This window comes from Lolium rigidum, chromosome 5 (assembly GCF_022539505.1).
Source record: "Lolium rigidum isolate FL_2022 chromosome 5, APGP_CSIRO_Lrig_0.1, whole genome shotgun sequence".
NCBI classification, from domain to species: domain Eukaryota; kingdom Viridiplantae; phylum Streptophyta; class Magnoliopsida; order Poales; family Poaceae; genus Lolium; species Lolium rigidum.
The window spans coordinates 62,309,008-62,329,180 of NC_061512.1; the positions used below are offsets into that span (position 1 = coordinate 62,309,008).

Here is a 20,173-nt window from a genome sequence, read left to right on the forward strand (position 1 = left end):
AGCAACCTCTCCTTATCTTAGTTTTATGTTTTTTTGTGCCAAGTAAAGTCTTTGATAGTAAAGTGAATACTAGATTTGGATTACTGCGCGAGAAACAGATTTCTTTGCTGTCACGAATCTGGGTCTAATTCTCTGTAGGTAACTCAGAAAATTAAGCCAATTTACGTGAGTGATCCTCAGATATGTACGCAACTTTCATTCAATTTGGGAATTTTCATTTGAGCAAGTCTGGTGCCCTAATAAAATTCATCTTTACGGACTGTTCTGTTTTGACAGATTCTGCCTTTTATTTCGCATTGCCTCTTTTGCTATGTTGGATGAATTTCTTTGATCCATTAATGTCCAGTAGCTTTATGCAATGTCCAGAAGTGTTAAGAATGATCGTGTCACCTCTGAACATGTTAATTTTTATTGTGCACTAACCCTCTAATGAGTTGTTTCGAGTTTGGTGTGGAGGAAGTTTTCAAGGATCAAGAGAGGAGTATGATACAAGATGATCAAGGAGAGTGAAAGCTCTAAGCTTGGGGATGCCCCGGTGGTTCACCCCTGCATATTCTAAGAAGACTCAAGCGTCTAAGCTTGGGGATGCCCAAGGCATCCCCTTCTTCATCGACAACATTATCGGGTTCCTCCCCGAAACTATATTTTTATTCGGCCACATCTTATGTACTTTGCTTGGAGCGTCGGTTTGTTTTTGTTTTTGTTTTGTTTGAATAAAATGGATCCTAGCATTCACCGTATGGGAGAGAGACACGCTCCGTTGTAGCATATGGACAAGTATGTCCTTAGGCTTTACTCATAGTATTCATGGCGAAGTTTCTTCTTCGTTAAATTGTTATATGGTTGGAATTGGAAAATGCTACATGTAGTAATTCTAAAATGTCTTGGATAATTTGATACTTGGCAATTGTTGTGCTCATGTTTAAGCTCTTGCATCATATACTTTGCACCTATTAATGAAGAAACACTTAGAGCTTGCTAATTTGGTTTGCATATTTGGTTTCTCTAAAGTCTAGATAACATCTAGTATTGAGTTTTGAACAACAAGGAAGACGGTGTAGAGTCTTATAATGTTTACAATATGTCTTTTATGTGAGTTTTGCTGCACCGTTCATCCTTGTGTTTGTTTCAAATAACCTTGCTAGCCTAAACCTTGTATCGAGAGGGAATACTTCTCATGCATCCAAAATCCTTGAGCCAACCACTATGCCATTTGTGTCCACCATACCTACCTACTACATGGTATTTATCCGCCATTCCAAAGTAAATTGCTTGAGTGCTACCTTTAAAATTCCATCATTCACCTTTACAATATATAGCTCATGGGACAAATAGCTTAAAAACTATTGTGGTATTGAATATGTACTTATGCACTTTATCTCTTATTAAGTTGCTTGTTGTGCGATAACCATGTTTCTGGGGACGCCATCAACTATCCTTTGTTGAATATCATGTGAGTTGCTATGCATGTCCGTCTTGTCTGAAGTAAGAGAGATCTACCACCTTTATGGTTGGAGCATACATATTGTTAGAGAAGAACATTGGGCCGCTAACTAAAGCCATGATTCATGGTGGAAGTTTCAGTTTGGACATATATCCTCAATCTCATATGAGAATAATAATTGTTGCCACATGCTTATGCATTAAAGAGGAGTCCATTATCTCGTTGTCCATGTTGTCCCGGTATGGATGTCTAAGTTGAGAATAATAAAAAGCGAGAAATCCAAAATGCGAGCTTTCTCCTTAGACCTTTGTACAGGCGGCATGGAGGTACCCCATTGTGACACTTGGTTAAAACATGTGTATTGCGATGATCCGGTAGTCCAAGCTAATTAGGACAAGGTGCGGGCACTATTAGTATAATATGCATGAGACTTGCAACTTGTAAGATATAATTTACATAACTCATATGCTTTATTACTACCGTTGACAAAATTGTTTCATGTTTTCAAAATAAAAGCTCTAGCACAAATATAGCAATTGATGCTTTCCTCTTTGAAGGACCATTCTTTTTACTTTTATGTTGAGTCGAGTTCACCTATTTCTCTCCACCTCAAGAAGCAAACACTTGTGTGAACTGTGCATTGATTCCTACATACTTGCATATTGCACTTGTTATATTACTCTATGTTGACAATTATCCATGAGATATACATGTTACAAGTTGAAAGCAACCGCTGAAACTTAATCTTCCTTTTGTGTTGCTTCAATACCTTTACTTTGATTTATTGCTTTATGAGTTAACTCTTATGCAAGACTTATTGATGCTTGTCTTGAAGTACTATTCATGAAAAGTCTTTGCTTTATGATTCACTTGTTTACTCATGTCATTACCATTGTTTTGATCGCTGCATTCATTACATATGTTTACAAATAGTATGATCAAGGTTATGATGGCATGTCACTTCAGAAATTATCTTTGTTATCGTTTTACCTGCTCGGGACGAGCAGAACTAAGCTTGGGGATGCTGATACGTCTCCGACGTATCGATAATTTCTTATGTTCCATGCCATATTATTGATGATATCTACATGTTTTATGCACACTTTATGTCATATTCGTGCATTTTCTGGAACTAACCTATTAACAAGATGCCGAAGAGCCGATTCTTTGTTTTCTGCTGTTTTTGGTTTCGAAATCCTAGTAACGAAATATTCTCGGAATTGGATGAAATCAACGCCCGGGGTCCTATTTTGCCACGAAGCTTCCGGAAGACCGAAGAGGAGTCGAAGTGGGGCCACGAGGCGCCGCCACCATAGGGCGGCGCGGCCCGGGCCCCGGCCGCGCCGACCTGTGGCGTGGGGCCCTCGTGTGGCCCCCCGCGTTGCCCTTCCGCCTACTTAAAGCCTCCGTCGCGAAACCCCCAGCACCGAGAGCCACGCTACGGAAAACCTTCCAGAGACGCCGCCGCCGCCAATCCCATCTCGGGGGATTCTGGAGATCTCCTCCGGCACCCTGCCGGAGAGGGGATTCATCTCCCGGAGGACTCTTCACCGCCATGGTCGGCTCCGGAGTGATGAGTGAGTAGTTCACCCCTGGACTATGGGTCCATAGCAGTAGCTAGATGGTTGTCTTCTCCTCATTATGCTTCATTGTTGGATCTTGTGAGCTGCCTAACATGATCAAGATCATCTATCTGTAATACTATATGTTGTGTTTGTCGGGATCCGATGGATAGAGAATACTATGTTATGTTAATTATCAAGTTATTACCTATGTGTTGTTTATGATCTTGCATGCTCTCCGTTATTAGTAGAGGCTCTAGCCAAGTTTTTGCTCTTAACTCCAAGAGGGAGTATTTATGCTCGATAGTGGGTTCATGCCTCCATTGATATCCGGGACGAGTGACGGAAAGTTCTAAGGTTGTGGATTGCTTGTTGCCACTAGGGATAAAACATTGATGCTATGTCTAAGGATGTAGTTGTTGATTACATTACGCACCATACTTAATGCAATTGTCCGTTGCTTTGCAACTTAATACTGGAAGGGGTTCGGATGATAACCCGAAGGTGGACTTTTTAGGCATAGATGCAAGCTGGATGGCGGTCTATGTACTCGTCGTAATGCCCAATTAAATCTCACTATATTTATCATGACATGTATGTGCATTGTTATGCCCTCTCTATTTGTCAATTGCCCGACTGTAATTTGTTCACCCAACATGCTTTTATCTTATGGGAGAGACACCTCTAGTGAACTGTGGACCCCGGTCCATTCTTTTATACTGAAATACAAATCTGCTGCAATACTTGTTTTTTACTGTTTTCTTGCAAACAATCATCTTCCACACAATACGGTTAATCCTTTGTTACAGCAAGCCGGTGAGATTGACAACCTCACTGTTTCGTTGGGGCAAAGTACTTTGGTTGTGTTGTGCAGGTTCCACGTTGGCGCCGGAATCTCCGGTGTTGCGCCGCACTACATCCCGCCGCCATCAACCTTCAACGTGCTTCTTGGCTCCTCCTGGTTCGATAAACCTTGGTTTCTTTCTGAGGGAAAACTTGCTGCTGTGCGCATCATACCTTCCTCTTGGGGTTCCCAACGAACGTGTGAGTTACACGCCATCAATGCTTTGTCTAAGAATATTTGTGTTGATTACATTACGCACCATACTTAATGCAATCGTCTGTTGTTTGCAACTAAATACTGGAGGGGGTTCGGATGATAACCTGAAGGTGGACTTTTTAGGCATAGATGCATGCTGGATAGCGGTCTATGTACTTTGTCGTAATGCCCTGATTAAATCTCATAGTACTCATCATGATATATGTATGTGCATTGTTATGCCTTCTTTATTTGTCAATTGCCCAACCGTAATTTGTTCACCCAACATGTCGTTTATCTTATGGGAGAGACACCACTAGTGAACTGTGGACCCCGGTCCAATTCTTTACATCTGAAATACAATCTACTGCAATTGTTCTTTACTGTTCTTCGCAAACAATCATCATCTTCCACACAATACGTTTAATCCTTTGTTTACAGCAAGCCGGTGAGATTGACAACCTCACTGTTACGTTGGGGCAAAGTACTTTGATTGTGTTGTGCAGGTTCCACGTTGGCGCCGGAATCCCCGGTGTTGCGCCGCACTACACTCCGCCACCAACAACCTTCACGTGCTTCCTTGACTCCTACTGGTTCGATAACCTTGGTTTCTTACTGAGGGAAAACTTGCTGCTATACGCATCACACCTTCCTCTTGGGGTTCCCAACGGACGTGTGTCAACTGCAAGCATCAGCGTGCCGTTGCTGGGCGCTGCTCAGCGCGTGGGCAATGCTGGCCGTACAGCGTGGGCACCGCGTAAGCTGCGCGTCGCGCAGTGCGTAGCGGGACGCGTGGGCCGCGGGCCGCGTCGTACAGTAACAGTCAGTTTTTACAGTTTTATTAATTACAGAGGCATTTTTAGGCAGTTTTTTGGGTCATTTTTTGGCCAAATTTTTCTCTAGTTTTTTTTGAATAAATCGGACCAACGAAATATTTATTCAGAAATTAAAATGTAAAGGATATGCCTCTGTAAAGTTCAAAATTTAAATAGTTTAAAGTGACAGTTTCCGCTGCAAAATAGAAAAGTAGCATTTTAAATGCAAAGTGACAATTAAATTGAAAAAGTTGCTTAAAAAAGTGATTGTTGAAACAATTATGATCCTGTCATTTTATGACCAACGTCATTGATGGTATGATCATGTTTTGTTGCAGTAATATGTGCAAAAGTGACAGTTAAAATGTTAAAGAGATGATTAAAGTGATTATCGTGACAATTATGATTCTGTTATTTTTTAACCAACGTTATTAATGACATGGTCATGATCTGTTGCAATAAGAAGTGCATTTATCTCTATTTCTGCCCAACAGTGACATAGTTTTAATTACACAAACAGTTGTATGTTCTAATTTTGACCAACGTTGGATTATTGCATGCAATTGTTGTTATGATCTCATTTCATTGTGGTTTAAAGGAGGGTACTACTTGATAAGTTGCATCAAGGATGTTCAAACCCTCAGAGGTGACAGCTACACTCAATGAAGAAAGAAGGTCGATTTGTGCTGAGGTGGACTGGGTCCCCACAGCCGGTCAGACCAAAAGATCCAGTCAGAAATGACAAGGATGATGATGTTGCATGGCAGAATAATAAGTGGCTAAGTGCCATTTATAAAGAATATAATTGAGAACGCTATTGTGGGCTCAATTACAGAGTGTGCTTCCGTAGGGGAGTATCTTGAAAGAATAAAGAGCCAGTTCACTGGTTCTTCAAAGATATGTGCGACCCAGCTGCTGAAACAACTGGTGACAGAAAAGTACACATGGACATGAAGGACATGGAGAGTGTGCCATATGGTTGTAATAATGCTTATGTGGGGTTGCTTTACTCCATGATGAGTTTGATTTATTATCCATGCGTGAAAAAGGTGATGTATGTGTGTAATGTGAATGAGAAGGTATCCGTGTCGGAAAAAGAACAAAAGAAAAGAAACAGAACTGATGAATCATCGAAATTATGGCACTATCGCTTAGGCCATATTTCGAGGGGGAGAATAGAAAGACTCGTTAAAAATGATATTCTTCCTCCATTAGAATTCTCAGACATAGAACAGTGCATCGATTGCATTAAAGGAAAATTTGTAAAGCAAATTAAAAAGGGTGCAAATCAATGCACATCAACACTAGAAATAATTCACACCGAGATATGTGGATCATTTCCTGTGAAAAGTGTGGATGGCTATGATTCGTTCATAACATTCACGAATGATTACTCCCGATATGGTTATATTTATCCAATAAAAGAAAGAACAGAAGCGTTGGATAAATTCAAAATATTCAAAGCTGAAGTTGAAAATCAGCATGATAAAAGCATAAAGATAGTCAGGTCTGATCGTGGAGGGGAGTACTACGGTCGACATACTCCATATGGCCAAGTCCCCGGACCTTTTGCAAGGTTTCTACGGGAGACCGAAATAGTCGCCAGTACTCGATGCCGGGCGAACCTCGGCAGAATGGGGTAGTTGAAAGGCGCAACCGTACCCTTATGGATATGGTGCGCGAGTATGATGAGCTATTCCACCCTACCATTGGGATTGTGGATTGAGGCGTTAAAACCCGCTATTCACATTCTAAACGAGTACCAAGCAAATCGGTGCCCAAAACGCCGTATGAGCTATGGACAGGGAGAGTGCCTTCTCTAAACCACCTGAAAGTGTGGGGGAGCCCTGCTGAGGCCAAAGTATTCAATCCAAATATCGCAAAGTTAGATACCAAAACAGTCAGCTGCCATTTTGTTGGCTATCCTGAAAAGTCAAAAGGTTATCGTTTCTGCTGCCCAGAGAAATACACAAAGTTTGTGGAAATGAGACATGATATCTTCTTAGAGGACGAAATGATGAGGGAGAGCATGGTAGCTCGGAAAATTGATCTGGAGGAGAAGAGGGTGCATGCACCTAATCCGATGACTCAGGAGCCATTTTTTGCGCTACCATGTGCACATGTACCGACGATCCCTGCGATTGTGGTGCAAGCGTCTGTTGTAACTCCACCCATGACAACGATGTGTGAAAATTCGGAACCTGTCCGTCAGGAGCCGAATGAACCATTTGTTGAGCATGAAAGGGAGCAACAACAGCCACCTCTAGTGGCAAAAGGATTTACACAAAGAGAAGGGATAGATTACAATGAGACATTTTCTCTGGTCTCATGTAAGTTCAGAATCATCGTGGCACTAGTTGCACATTTTGATTTAGAGTTGCATCAAATCGATGTAAAGATGGCATTTCTAAACAGGGATTTAGAAGAAAATGTCTACATGAAAAAACCCAAGGGTTTTATCATGGAAGGCAAGGAAGAAATGAGATGCCGCCTAAAGAAATCCATTTATGGATTAAAGCAAGCCTCCAGACAGTGGTATCTAAAGTTCAATGAGACAATTAAGAGATTTGGATTTAAAGAAAATATTGAGGACAATTGCGTTTATGCAAAGTTTAAAAGTGGGAAATATATTTTCCTAATCTTGTATGTGGATGATATTCTGCTCGCCAGCAGTGATGTTAGTCTACTGCAAGAGACAAAGAAATTCTTGTCCTCAAATTTTGATATGAAAGATCTTGGTGAAGCGTCATATGTTTTGGGCATAGAAATTCACCGAGATAGGAACAATGGAGTATTAGGACTATCGCAAAAGGCTTATTTAGAAAATATTCTAAGTAAGTATAATATGCATAAGTGCAGTGCCACACCTGCCCCTATAGTCAAGGGCGACAGTTTTGGGTAACATCAAAGTCCCCAAAATCAATACGAGCTCGATCAAATGAAAGCGGTTCCATATGCTTCGGCTATTGGAAGCCTACAGTATGCACAAGTGTGCACTCGCCCTGACTTAGCATTTATCACCGGAATACTAGGTAGATATCAAGAAAATCCAGGTTTTGAACACTGGAAAATGGTAAAGAAGGCATTGCGTTATGTGAAAGGCACAAAGAATTACATGCTAACAAGTAGAAGATCTGATTCCCTAGAAATAAGAGGATATTCAGATGCAGATTTTGCGGGGGATAAAGATGATAGAAAATCCACATCTGGATATGTATTCACCCTCGCAGGGGGGCTATTTCGTGGAGAAGCTCCAAACAGACCATAGTTGCATCATCCACGATGTATGCAGAATTTATAGCATGTTATGAAGCCACGGGGCAGGCATTATGGTTAAAGAAATTTATACCCGACTTGAAAGTGGTAGATTGTATTGACAAACCACTAAAGATGTACTGCGACAATGAGCCTGCAGTATTTTATGCTCACAACAACAAGTCGAGTACAGCTACGAAACCGATTGAGGTTAAGTATTATGTTGTAAAACACAAGGTCCAGGATCAAACTATAAGTCTCGAGCATATAAGGACAAAAGATATGCTTGCGGATCCGCTAACGAAAGGCTTACCACCCAGCGTGTTCAAGGAGCACGTAGCCGGCATGGGTTTAAGGGAAAGTCTTATCTATCCTGGATCATAAGAGGCCCAAAAGTAAAAGAATTTGTTTCAAAACAGAGAAGTGTATTGTGGCTGTCTGATTTTATCGGCAATAGAGCTATGACGATGAAACATGCCCTATGGACTGATCCAAAATGAAACGAATAAAGTGAAAGTATAAAGTTAAAAGAAAAGTTGAGATCAAGGGGGAGAATGTTAGGATTGATCTCCACCGCACTGCAGCCCAACGGCTCTGGCATGACCCCTTAACCTCGTCCGCGCCCTGATCGGGGGCGCCCAACCGTTCGCTGGTTGGTGGGCCCCTGTCGCCTGCACTATATAGAGTGGTGGGGGCCAGTGGCACTCGGTACGAGGTTGCCCTGAGCTGCCACTCGCCCCACCAGACGACCCACCGATTAGGGTTAGTGCAGTGCCGACGGGAAGCTCCGCCGCCACCTCTCTTCCTCGACCTCACGCCGTCGCCACCTCCACCATGTCGACTGCGGCGGATTCCTCCTCCAAGTGAAAGGTAAACGCTCACAGTACCCAATCCTACCCGACAATGATCTACACTAGTCGATCTAGCACTTTTTACACCTCCTCGTCCAGCTCTAATTCCTCCATCAGAGCAGCCAGTTCCTTTTCCTTATCCTTCACACCCGAATCTGAAGCTTGATGAACCATCACTACAGAACCTTAGATCAGATGACAAGAACTCCCGGTGCTGAGGCCGGGTAGCAAGACCAGCTCAGCCCAAAGTCGGCTGAAACAAGCAGACGAACCCACCACCGATCAGGAAAGCCTCGATGATGAAGAAAACAGATACTCACCGCCAAGATGACAAGATCGCCTTAGCAGGAGAAGAAACCCTAGGAAAATTGTAAAACCTCAGTGGAAGCCCCACAGATGAAGCGGAGAAACACTGGGCGTTTGCAGTGTCACTGCCTCACTGGTATACATGAACACGATGCTCGCTCGGAAATGCAAACGGTGTAAGCCAACATGGGCCAGAAGTGGGCTTAGGAGGCTACAATCGAGTTCCCGGATAGGCCCATTATTTTGGCCCGGAAGCCCAAGCCTCCTTCCTCGTCTCTCCTGTCCCTTCCCGTTCCTCCTCGAATTAGGCTTTCGCCCCGCTATATTAATATAGCAACGAACTGATACAAGGTAGAGACCACCGCTGGGGCAAACAGCATATCAAAGCCCAAAAGAAAATAAAAGAAGAAGAAAAAAGAAAGAAAGGATGACAAAGTCGGATCGACGAAAACGCTGATGATCCGCAACCGCTGTGCCCTCCGGAAGATTCCCACCACGAGCTTAGCCCTCCGAAGCGCCGCATACCAAGACAGCACCTTCAAGAAGGGATGCGACGATGACGACGCTGCTGCCCGGACAAGCCTAGGGTTTCCCCCGGTATGCGAAGGGGAAGTGGGAAGGGGAACCCCGACGCCCCTCAAGAGGGAATGGTGGCGCCCGCGAGCGTCACCACGTCGGTGTCGGCCGTCGACAAGGATTTCTCCCGTCCCCCACATTCCCACGGCCCCGGACACTCCGTCAAGCTCCGCCAACCTCGCCGCCCACCAACTCGCGCCACCACGGTCACGCAACCACCAGCGCCGTCTCACCGTGACCCACTGACGAGACCGAACGGATACACCCCGAGCCGAGGAGAGTCTGGACAGCGGCCACGCGGGAGGGCGCAACCTCCACCGCCAGCTGCGGTGACAGATCGGACGCAGCTACAGGAGCAAACCAGGCCCCTCTGGCCCGGCCGAGCCCGCCGGGCTCGTGAAGCTCCCGTGGCCGCGCTGCAGTCCACGCGCCGCCGTCCAAGCCACCCTCAGCAGGGGAGCTCCACCAGCCGCCGGGAGCAGATCTCGGGATGCCAGATCTGGCCCGCCCAAGCCCAGATGGGGCCCAGACAGGCCCGGATCCGGGTCAGGGCCGCGCCGCCCGCGCCGCCGCTAACCTCCCTGCCGCCCCGCCGCCAAGAGGCCGCGCCGCCGCCACCAGACCACCCGGAGCAGCGCCACCCGCGGTGCGCCGCCGCCGCCGACACCTTGCCCACCAGGACGCACCGCCGTTGGCCGAAGAGAGCCCCGCGCCTCCCAGCCAAGCGCGCGGGTAAGGGACGGCCGCCGCCGCCGGCACCGCGCGGGCTTTTCCCGGCGGCCTGCGCCGACGGCGGCGGAGGGGAGAGGAGGAGAGTTCGGCCTGGGCGGGGAGGATTGAGGGCGTCGCCCCGACGCCGCCCGCGGGGGACGGGACGGGACGAAGAGTTTTTCGGCGGCGTTTGTTTCTGCCGCGTCCGTCCCTTCCCGTTCCGGCAAACCCTCTCCGCCCACCCGACTACCGACGATGGCGCCGTCGACCTACGCTCTCTGGGTGTCGTCGTATCGTGCCCCCGCTCCACCTCCGCCGAATGAAATCATACCCCTGTACCCTCCCCCACACTCCTCTTGGCACAGAAGGAAAGCGACTTCCACTAGACTCGCCGGGAAATCTCGGGCTTCCACACTGTGTCCCCTTTAGCTTCACTTGCCTCGTCATATATTCACCGGTGAGCGAACTCTTTGGATGATTTTTCCTGACCTGAGTGGATCTGCATTACCTCGATGTGCACTTGCGAACTTCACTTCTTTCATGTTAGTGAAAAGTCCCCTTTTATCGACAAATCGACTCCCTACATTGGATGGACCTTTATCTGAGCAGAAATTTCTTTGCGCGCAAAAGCTTACCTGCTCACTCACCGAATCACTGTCTCCCTTCTTAATTTGCCTTGCCATTTCACCAGCGACTTATTTCTTCGCAATATGCCTTTATTCCTTTTCCAACCCTGGTGATTGGAGCGATTTCCTCAGGTGACGCCTAGATTGGATAGTGAAATGTGGTCTAGTATTGTCTTTCTCATCTTGATCACAACTTGACCGGTCTTAGCCCGCAATCTTTGAGAAAGTTGCACGCACTCAAAGATACCAGAGTACAATATTAACGATTCTGAAGTGTGCTGTCATGCTCCTCAGAGGACCTGAGCACCTACCCACTAATCTTGGCTTTGCAAACAAGAAATTTCTAGTGCCTCTTGTCTGCTCAAGAAAACTTCCTAACACTGCCCCTTTTCCAGTTTTATATATTTGCATGGTGGTTAACATGGAATGAGATTCCAATTACCTGCCATCAATTAAGAAGGTAGCTACCATCATGTCTGAATGATTGTTTCAACAAAGTCAATACTCCCTCCGTATTTATATAGAAGGCATCTACAGATTCGAGCAAAACTTTGACCAAACAAATATAAGTTATATGACACCAAACACATATTGTTGGAAACATATCATCTCAGATGGTTTGGACATATCCAACGGAGGCCTCCGGAAGCGTCAGTGCATAGCGGACGGATAAAGCGTGCTGAGAATGTTAAGAGGGGTCGTGGTAGACCAAATTTGACATGGGAGGAGTCCGTTAAGAGAGACCTGAAGGTTTGGAATATCGACAAAGATTTGGCCATGGACAGGGTGCGTGGAAGTTAGTTATCCACGTTCTAGAACCATGACTTGGCTTCGAGATCTTATGGGTTTCAACTCTAGCCTACCCCAACTTGTTTGGGACTGAAAGGCTTGGTTGTTGTTGTTGTTGTTGTATATTTCAAATATTAATCCAATGGTATACTTTTGGTGACATATAAGTTATAACTCATATTTTAGTAGTCAAAGTTCTACTTCAAAATGCATGTTCGCCTTATATACAAAAACGGAGGGAGTAGAAGCATCTTAACTGACTAATCGTGCATTGGAAGCTTAATCATAGATTCCTTCATGCAAATTAATAACAGTTTTCTGTATTTAGATAAGAGGTCAATGAGAGCGCTTAAAAGACTCTAGCCCTTCTTCCCTTATGCCTGCAAGCTGGATCTATAATGTTGGGGATATCTTCTCTTTTATAAGCTTTAGGAAGTATAGCAGCAGAGATGACAAGTATTGAGATAAGCTGAGGTATTGTGATGTGATGGAGACATCACTCACGCATGCCATTGAATGAAGCGAACACTCCGATTAACAGGTAGGGAAACTACCTGATTGTACGCTTACTTCAACAAGTCTTAATAATGATACGATGGAGGATGTTATCTGAATTATAGGTTCACTTTCTTAATAGAGCAGTCAAGTCAATTGGGCGGTTCAACCGTTTAATAAACCGCTCCTATTTTGATAGTTCTTTCGGGTACTTAAGTTTTAGATCAATGGTTCCACGGCTGCGCTTCAGCGCCCTTAAGCTGTTAGTACTTTCGGGCCATCTGTTTCCCCCAATAGCTTCTGCATCCATTTCTGCATCTCCGTTTCTGGCGCATCCATCGTACTAATGGCGTAGCGACAGATGATTCCACATGGGTGGGTGGATCGATAGGTTCATACATCTTGTAGTCGGTGCAGTTCTGGGAAGGAACAGCTGCTTCAAAGCCAACGTGATGCTTCTTGGTCAGATGACCAATATATTGGTGAATACCACATACGATCAAGAAAAGAGTATCTATAATCACATGAAAACCATGAAAGCCAGTTGCTAAGAAAAAGGTAGTAAATACTATCCCAAATAGTGGAGGGTGGTTGGTAATATTCCATTCTTTGAAAGCCAGTGGATACTAGAGCCAGTGAAACGGTTGCTACTAAAGCGTAAACTGCTCGTTTTTCCTTCCCCGCGAGTATAGCATGATGAGCCCAAGTTACGGCAGCTCCGGATGAAGGGAGAATAGGGGTATTAAGAAGAGGGATTTCCCAAGGATCTAAAACCCCAATCCCTTTTGGGGGCCAAATACCTCCGATCTCTACCGTAGGTGCCAAAGAAGAATGAGAAGAAGCCCAAAAAAAAGCAAAAAGGAACATAACCTCCGAGACTATGAAGAGAATAGAACCATATCGAGGTCCTAATTGTACAGCTTTTGTATGATGCCCTTCCAACGTGGATTCACGTAGAACATCCCGCCACCATACGAACATGGTATAAAGGAGAAATATTAGGCCCAAACTGAGAAGTGTTGCACCCCCTTGAAATGAGTGCATGTACATCACACCTCCTACGGTGGTTGCCAAAGCTATTTGGTTCTATTTTCCATGTCCTTTCTCCCATTCCCATTGCAAGTTGAGGTCGATGTATGGTGATTTCTATATTCTGACTTTACATACTCCTATGTTAATGAGATGTTGATATTTGTCTACATTGTGTATCGTCTCATTAGGTGGCTTATGAATCCTTTTCTTGACTAACTGACCAACCTTGCGTTCGTGGTGCAAGCATTCACCCTTTCTTTTCTTCTTGACAGTTTAATTATGAAATGGTGTTTGTTCGATTTGTGCACTCTTATATGGTAAGATGCTGCTGGTGCCTCACCTGTTCGCTTGCTGCGCCTTTCTGACTTTGAGTGGCCAACTTCATTTATTTATTCATGGATGCTTCGACTACTTATGCATCTATATAAGGCTTTGGAGCTTCAAACTGTGACCCAAACCAACACACACACATAGAGGGATGGAGGCCCTTGTCTGTGCAGCACATGGAGCCATGCTCTCCCTGCTAAGGAAGCTGGGTGATTTGCTCTCTGACGAATTCAAGCTTCTCAGTAGTGTGAAACGTGATCTCATGTTTCTTAATGCTGAGCTTGAGAGCATGCATGCTTTCCTCAAGGTGATGTCTGAGGTTGAGGACCCCGATGAGCTATGCAAGTGCTCTATTAAGGAGGTGCGGGAGCTGTCCTATGACATGGAGGATGGCATCGACAATTTCATGCTCTCCCTCGGTGTTAACTCCAGCTACAAACCCCGTGGCTTCAAGGGTCTCGCTGGCAGGTGCATGGACTTGCTGACAAATTCCAAGACACGCCATAGGGTTGCCAAGGAAATTAAAGTTCTCAAACGCAATGCTATGGAGGCTAGCAGTCGGCGTGCTAGGTACAGGGTTGATGATGGTGTCTCCAGGCTGAGGAGGACAAGCATAGACTCTCGCTTACCAGCACTGTTCACGGAGATGAAGAGGCTTGTTGGCATCGAAGGCCCAAGGGATACACTCATCAAGTTGCTAACAGAAGGGGAAGGTGCATTGGTGCAGCAGCTACAGGTAGTGTCAGTTGTTGGATTTGGAGGCCTTGGAAAAACCAGTCTCGCTAATCAAGTGTACCAGAAGCTCAAGGGGAAATTTGAATGTCAAGCTTTTGTGTCGGTGTCCCAAACCCCCAACCTGAAGAAGATTTTGAGAAATATACTCTTTCAGATCTGCTGCCAAGAGCATGTCAGCAATGAAGTGTGCGATGAGCAGCAACTCATCAACACAATAAGACAGTTCCTCAAGGATAAAAGGTATGCTACCTTATTTACTCATGATTCATGACAATGTTTTGAACTAATACAATGTGGTGTTATCAATAAATTTTATCTGTAGGATTATATGTGACATCATATTTACTACTGCTATTCATTAGTTGCAGCTTTAGAATTACATGTTTTAACTATTTTAAATTTGTGATAGGTACTTCATTGTAATCGATGATATATGGAGCATGTCAGCATGGAGAGCAATAAAATGTGCTTTTCCTGAAAATAGTTGTTCCAGTAGAATATTGACAACAACGCGTATCGCCACAGTAGCCAAGTATTGTGCCTCTCAGGACCATGATCATGTGTATGAAATAAAGCCTCTTGGTGCAATTCACTCAAAGGGCTTATTTTTCAAACGAGCTTTTGGCTCTGAAGGTGGATGCCCTCTTCATCTGAGGGAAGTTTCAGATGAAATATTAAAAAAATGTGGTGGCTTGCCATTGGCAATCATCACGGTAGCTAGTATATTGGCAAATAAAGCTAGTACAAAAGAAGAATGGCTGAGGATACGGAATTCTATTGGCTCAGCACTTGAAAAGGATCCAGAGATGGAAGAGATGAAAAAGATATTGCTGCTTAGTTACAATGATCTCCCCTACCATCTGAAGACATGTCTGCTGTATCTAAGTATATTTCCTGAAGACTATGAGATCAAGAGGGACCGTTTAGTAAGGAGATGGATCGCTGAAGGTTTCATCACCACAGAAGCTGGACAGGATCCACGGGAAGTAGGCGAAGGCTATTTCAATGATCTGATCAACAGAAGTTTGATTGAACCGGTTGAAATCCAGTGTGATGGAAGAGCTGATGCTTGCCGCGTCCATGATATGATTCTTGACCTCCTTATATCCAAGTCACTTGAAGAAAATTTTGTAACCTTATCTGGTGACAAAATTCCTAACTCACTGCTGCATAATAAGGTCCGTCGACTATCCCTTGACTATTATCATGCCCGAAAGCATACTATGGTATCATCGAACATGATTGTCTCTCATGTTCGATCCCTCACTATCTTTGGATGTGCTGAAGATATGCCTTCTCTTTCAAACTTACAATCCGTAAGAGTTCTAGATCTGGAAAATAGAGAAGTGATGGAACACAATTATCTTGAACACATAATAAGACTTCCTAGGCTGAAGTACCTGCGACTTGATGTAAGAAGAATTGCTGCACTTCCTGAACAACTAGGACAATTGCAGAATTTGCAGACCTTAGACTTAGGATGTACATGGATAAAAAAGCTGCCAGCGAGCATTGTTCAACTAAAGCAACTGGTATGTCTATTGGTTAACAGTCCAGAGTTACCTGAAGGGATTGGGAATATGCAAGCTCTTCAGGAACTATCAGAGGTTGAGATTAACCAGAACACCTCTCTGTCTTCTGTGCAGGAGTTGAGCAGTCTGACTAAACTAAGAGTACTTGGGCTGAACCTGAACTGGCACATAAGTAATACAAACGGTGGCATGAAAGCTTATACATATAACTTGATCATGTCCCTCGGCAAGCTAGGCATGCTGAACCTTCGATCCATACAATTTCAAAGCTACCATTCATGTTCCCTTGATTTCCTACTTGACTCTTGGTCTCCTCCTCCTCGTCTTCTCCAGAGTTTTAAGATGTCCATAAACTACTATTTCCCCAGAATCCCGGAGTGGATAGCCTCATTGACCACCTCTCTTACCTAAGTATCTATGTCAATCCAGTGGACGAGGAAACATTCCGAATCCTTGGGGGCATGCCCTCGCTATTATATCTCTGGTTAACTTCAAAGACAGCAAGACCTAAACAAAGGCTCATTGTCAGTAGCAATGGATTCCAACACCTGAAGGAATTCTACTTCACCTGCTGGGAGAGTGGAACAGGGCTGATAGTTGAAACAGGAGCCATGCCTGAGCTTGAGATGTTCCGGGTTCCATTTAATGCACATGATGTGTCTTCTTCGCCTGGTGATCTTGATTTTGGCATCCAGAGCCTTACTTCGCTCAAGCATCTCCAGGTCGAGATTGTCTGTTATGGTGCAAAGGTTGGTGAGGTGGAGGCCTTGGAGGATGCTGTCAAGAATGCTGCTAGCTGTCTTTCAGATGAACTCACTCTTGAAGTTAGTAGATGGGATGAAGAAGAGATCATTAAGGACGAGGAGCATAAACTGGCAGATGTGGAGGCTGATGCTGACAATTGAGTGTAACACATAGTTGAGGTAATATTCATTCTTTTATGCCACAAGTCATTTTTGCATTTCTTAGAGATTTTGGGTATGCCATGGTGCATTCCAGATTATCCAGTTACTTGGGCTAGATGGAATGCTACAAGTGGAAGGCTTTCTGCGTTTAGTCAAACATGTAGAGTGAATCGGTCCCACGTTTTTTTGGTTCTTACAATTCAGATATATTACTGTTTTGACTGGAACATGAATATAGGATTAGCATGAAACCACATGCATATTGTGGTTCTTACATTGTTTGTGTCTTTTCTTTGACAATTTTGCATGGACCATGCAGACTGATGAACCAGCACAATTTATATATGTAGATTGAGTGAATGTAGATCGAATCTTTGTCAATTACTTGTGCTCTACGTAAGTGATGCACATTAAGTGAATACAGCCAAATTGTTCATTGGAGATCATACGTCCACAACCAATTTATTTCCCCTCTCTTGTCTTCTGAGTGAAGCTTTATTTGTGAGGATCTTTTTCAATGCACGCATCTCAGTGAAAATCTTAGTTGATTAGCCTGCTGCTACTTGCACAGAACATGTATCTTTTTTCGAGAAAGTATCTCTGCCCCCTATTATCTCATGTTGCTTCAACAAGTTGTATCACCACTATTTTGTATCCCCATTTGTTCAGTGTGAAACTTCCGTTTTGCGGCCACTTGAGGTTATGTTCTGCTACTTTTAGGTTAAATGCAGTTCTTATCAGTACTACTCCCTCCGACCTATGAAAGTTGTCTAAGATTTGTCTGAGCCTGGATGTATCTAGACACTAAATAGCATCTAGATACATCTAAATTTTGACAAATCTCAGACAAGTTTCATGAGACTGAGGGAGTAGTTGATTTTATGACAACCTTATCATGTGCTCATAGTAAAACAAATTCATCTTTCCCTGTTTGCTGTTTATTTCTGCCATTATTACGAAAATGCTGCATACTAAAAAAATCTCTCATTCAGCCAGTCTCATTTCATTTGCAGGGTCCACGATAGGTGTTCATTTTTAGGTGCTGAAAATTGCTACAGCGACATCTTGATTAGCTGAATACTCAATGGGGAATGTTCTTAGCGACGTTTTATATCTGCTCATTTCAGTTGTTCTGTTATGTGGTATTCAGCTCAGTAATGGGTCTGGCCGTGTGGTCTCAGTCAGCCATCAATGGGTGGTACATTTGGTCGTTGGAACTTCTCATGATAGAACTGCTTGACCATGGCATCTAAATGCTGGATGGTCCCATTTGGAACATTTAAATTTGTTCGTATGTCTGTGGGGAATGGACTGATTGGTTGACCGTTGAGACTTTGAATTGCTTGATGGAAACCATTTGACTGTCCAAATCCAAGTCCTGTTTTTGATGTACATTTGTTTTGATTTGTATTTGGACATGTCATTATGTTGTCATGTGACAGGGTTGTGCTGATTACACTTCAGTGATAAGTTCTTTTTTCACTTACTCAATTCAATGGAATTTGTTACTTACACATAAATACATATTATGTTTGTGATTGTAATTTAATCAGAAAGCCTGCAAAGAATATGGCACTAACCAATGGTTCTATTTGGGGATCATAGGCAGCTATTTGGAAAAAAAGGCTGCAAAAAGAGCAAAACATTGGCTAGCTATCATGAACTTTTCATTACTGTACGAGTGTTATATCCCTAATCCAGTAAAATTATGATTCGAACTTCTGCAAGAAATAACAACAGTACAATTCAAACTGCAGTTTGGGTGGTAGGTTTTGCAAGGGATTGGCGACTGTAGCACACAACAGAATGGGGGGGGGCTCTTTGTTTCTCGGGTGTTTTTGCTCTCGGATGGGGACAGTAAAAGCACTAATTATTATTTTTTAATAAAATAATTTATAAAGTCGGAAGTTGTTTGAGAAAACAAATGTTTGTGTGTCTACAAAGTGTCATGAATATAAATGACATATGGTGTGCCCTTAGCAAAATAAACAAAAACTAGGTCTTTGGAAAGCAAATTTAAGAGCACCATATTTATATTTTAACATATGCCTCCAAACTTGTTTATTTTTGAAGAAAATTTACATGCATATTTGTTTACATTGAACATGGACAAGCGTATTTGTTTCTTTTTCAAAAAGTAATAACACCATTTTCCACCCCAGGACAGTAAAGGCACGAGGGGATTCCACATGGGCCACATTTGGCACGCAATACATTTTTTTTCGTTCTTTTTGAAGCCTGAACAGATTTAGTGCTGGAGGATAGCACCAAAGAGTAGCAAAACTAAGCTAGGAAATTATACAAATCTATCAACCTAGGCCTTAAGTCCCATATAAGCCTTGGCCTTGTGAACCAGAAGAGCCATTTCATCCTTGAATTTCACTTGCATCGATATAAGTTTGGATTGATCCCTTTGAAGATAAAGTCATTTCTTGTCGTCTAGATAGACCAGGAGATAAGCATGATAAGCTCCATGAAGAAAGGCTGCTATATTTGTATTTTAAGGCTCTGAAGTTTTTCCTTTGCAACAGAGCTCTGGTATTCAATCTATTATGGAGGAGCAGATAGAAGAATACCCAGCGTTTATCTTGGCAGCATCTTTTCCAAAGCCATGAGATAGCAAGTATTACAAGATCTTGCTACATCAAAGTTTTGTACGCAGAAGAAACCTTGTAGCCAGGAGCAGCAGTAGTAATTATCCATTGATCTTTCTCCTGTGATAACTGTGTGGTATGAATGAGATGGACAAATTGATACCAATCTAACTAATTGTATTTATTCTCCTAGAAGAATTCTATTTATTTTAGTATAATCGCTACTCGGTGGGTCACTGATTAGCCGATATACTCATTTATTGATCGATTTGCCTAATAGTCGCTAATCTCCAGCGTATCAAGTTGAAAGTGATAAGCTATTTCATCATCATTAGTTTTATTAACTTTATTAATCACTTTGATAGACAGAAAAAAAATCTTCATGTGTTGTGGAAATGTTAACAAATGTCACTCCTAATGTTCATAATAAATGTTCATGGCTGTAATATCCCAGGTTTAGAGACGATCGAGGGGTAGATTTTAGAAAGGGATGTGCACTGCATAGTAAATTCTGGGGAAATTTCGCGCTTTTCAACAAAAACTGCATCGAAGGGGGACAAGTTTCTCTCTCGACACCTT

General features: G+C 43.4%; 1 protein-coding gene and 1 pseudogene across 1 annotated transcript in view; one reads left to right on the forward strand and one right to left on the reverse strand.

Annotated features, from left to right (window-relative positions):
- LOC124656020 (cytochrome c oxidase subunit 3) overlaps positions 1–13,748 on the reverse strand; it is a 27,318-nt gene extending 13,570 nt beyond the window's left edge. The window contains 3 exon segments of the mRNA XM_047194833.1: positions 12,869–13,030; positions 13,032–13,545; positions 13,727–13,748. Coding sequence (XP_047050789.1) covers positions 12,869–13,030; positions 13,032–13,545; positions 13,727–13,748 — 698 coding nt within the window.
- LOC124653825 lies at positions 13,473–17,012 on the forward strand (annotated as a pseudogene).
- The last annotated feature ends 3,161 nt before the right edge of the window (positions 17,013–20,173 follow it).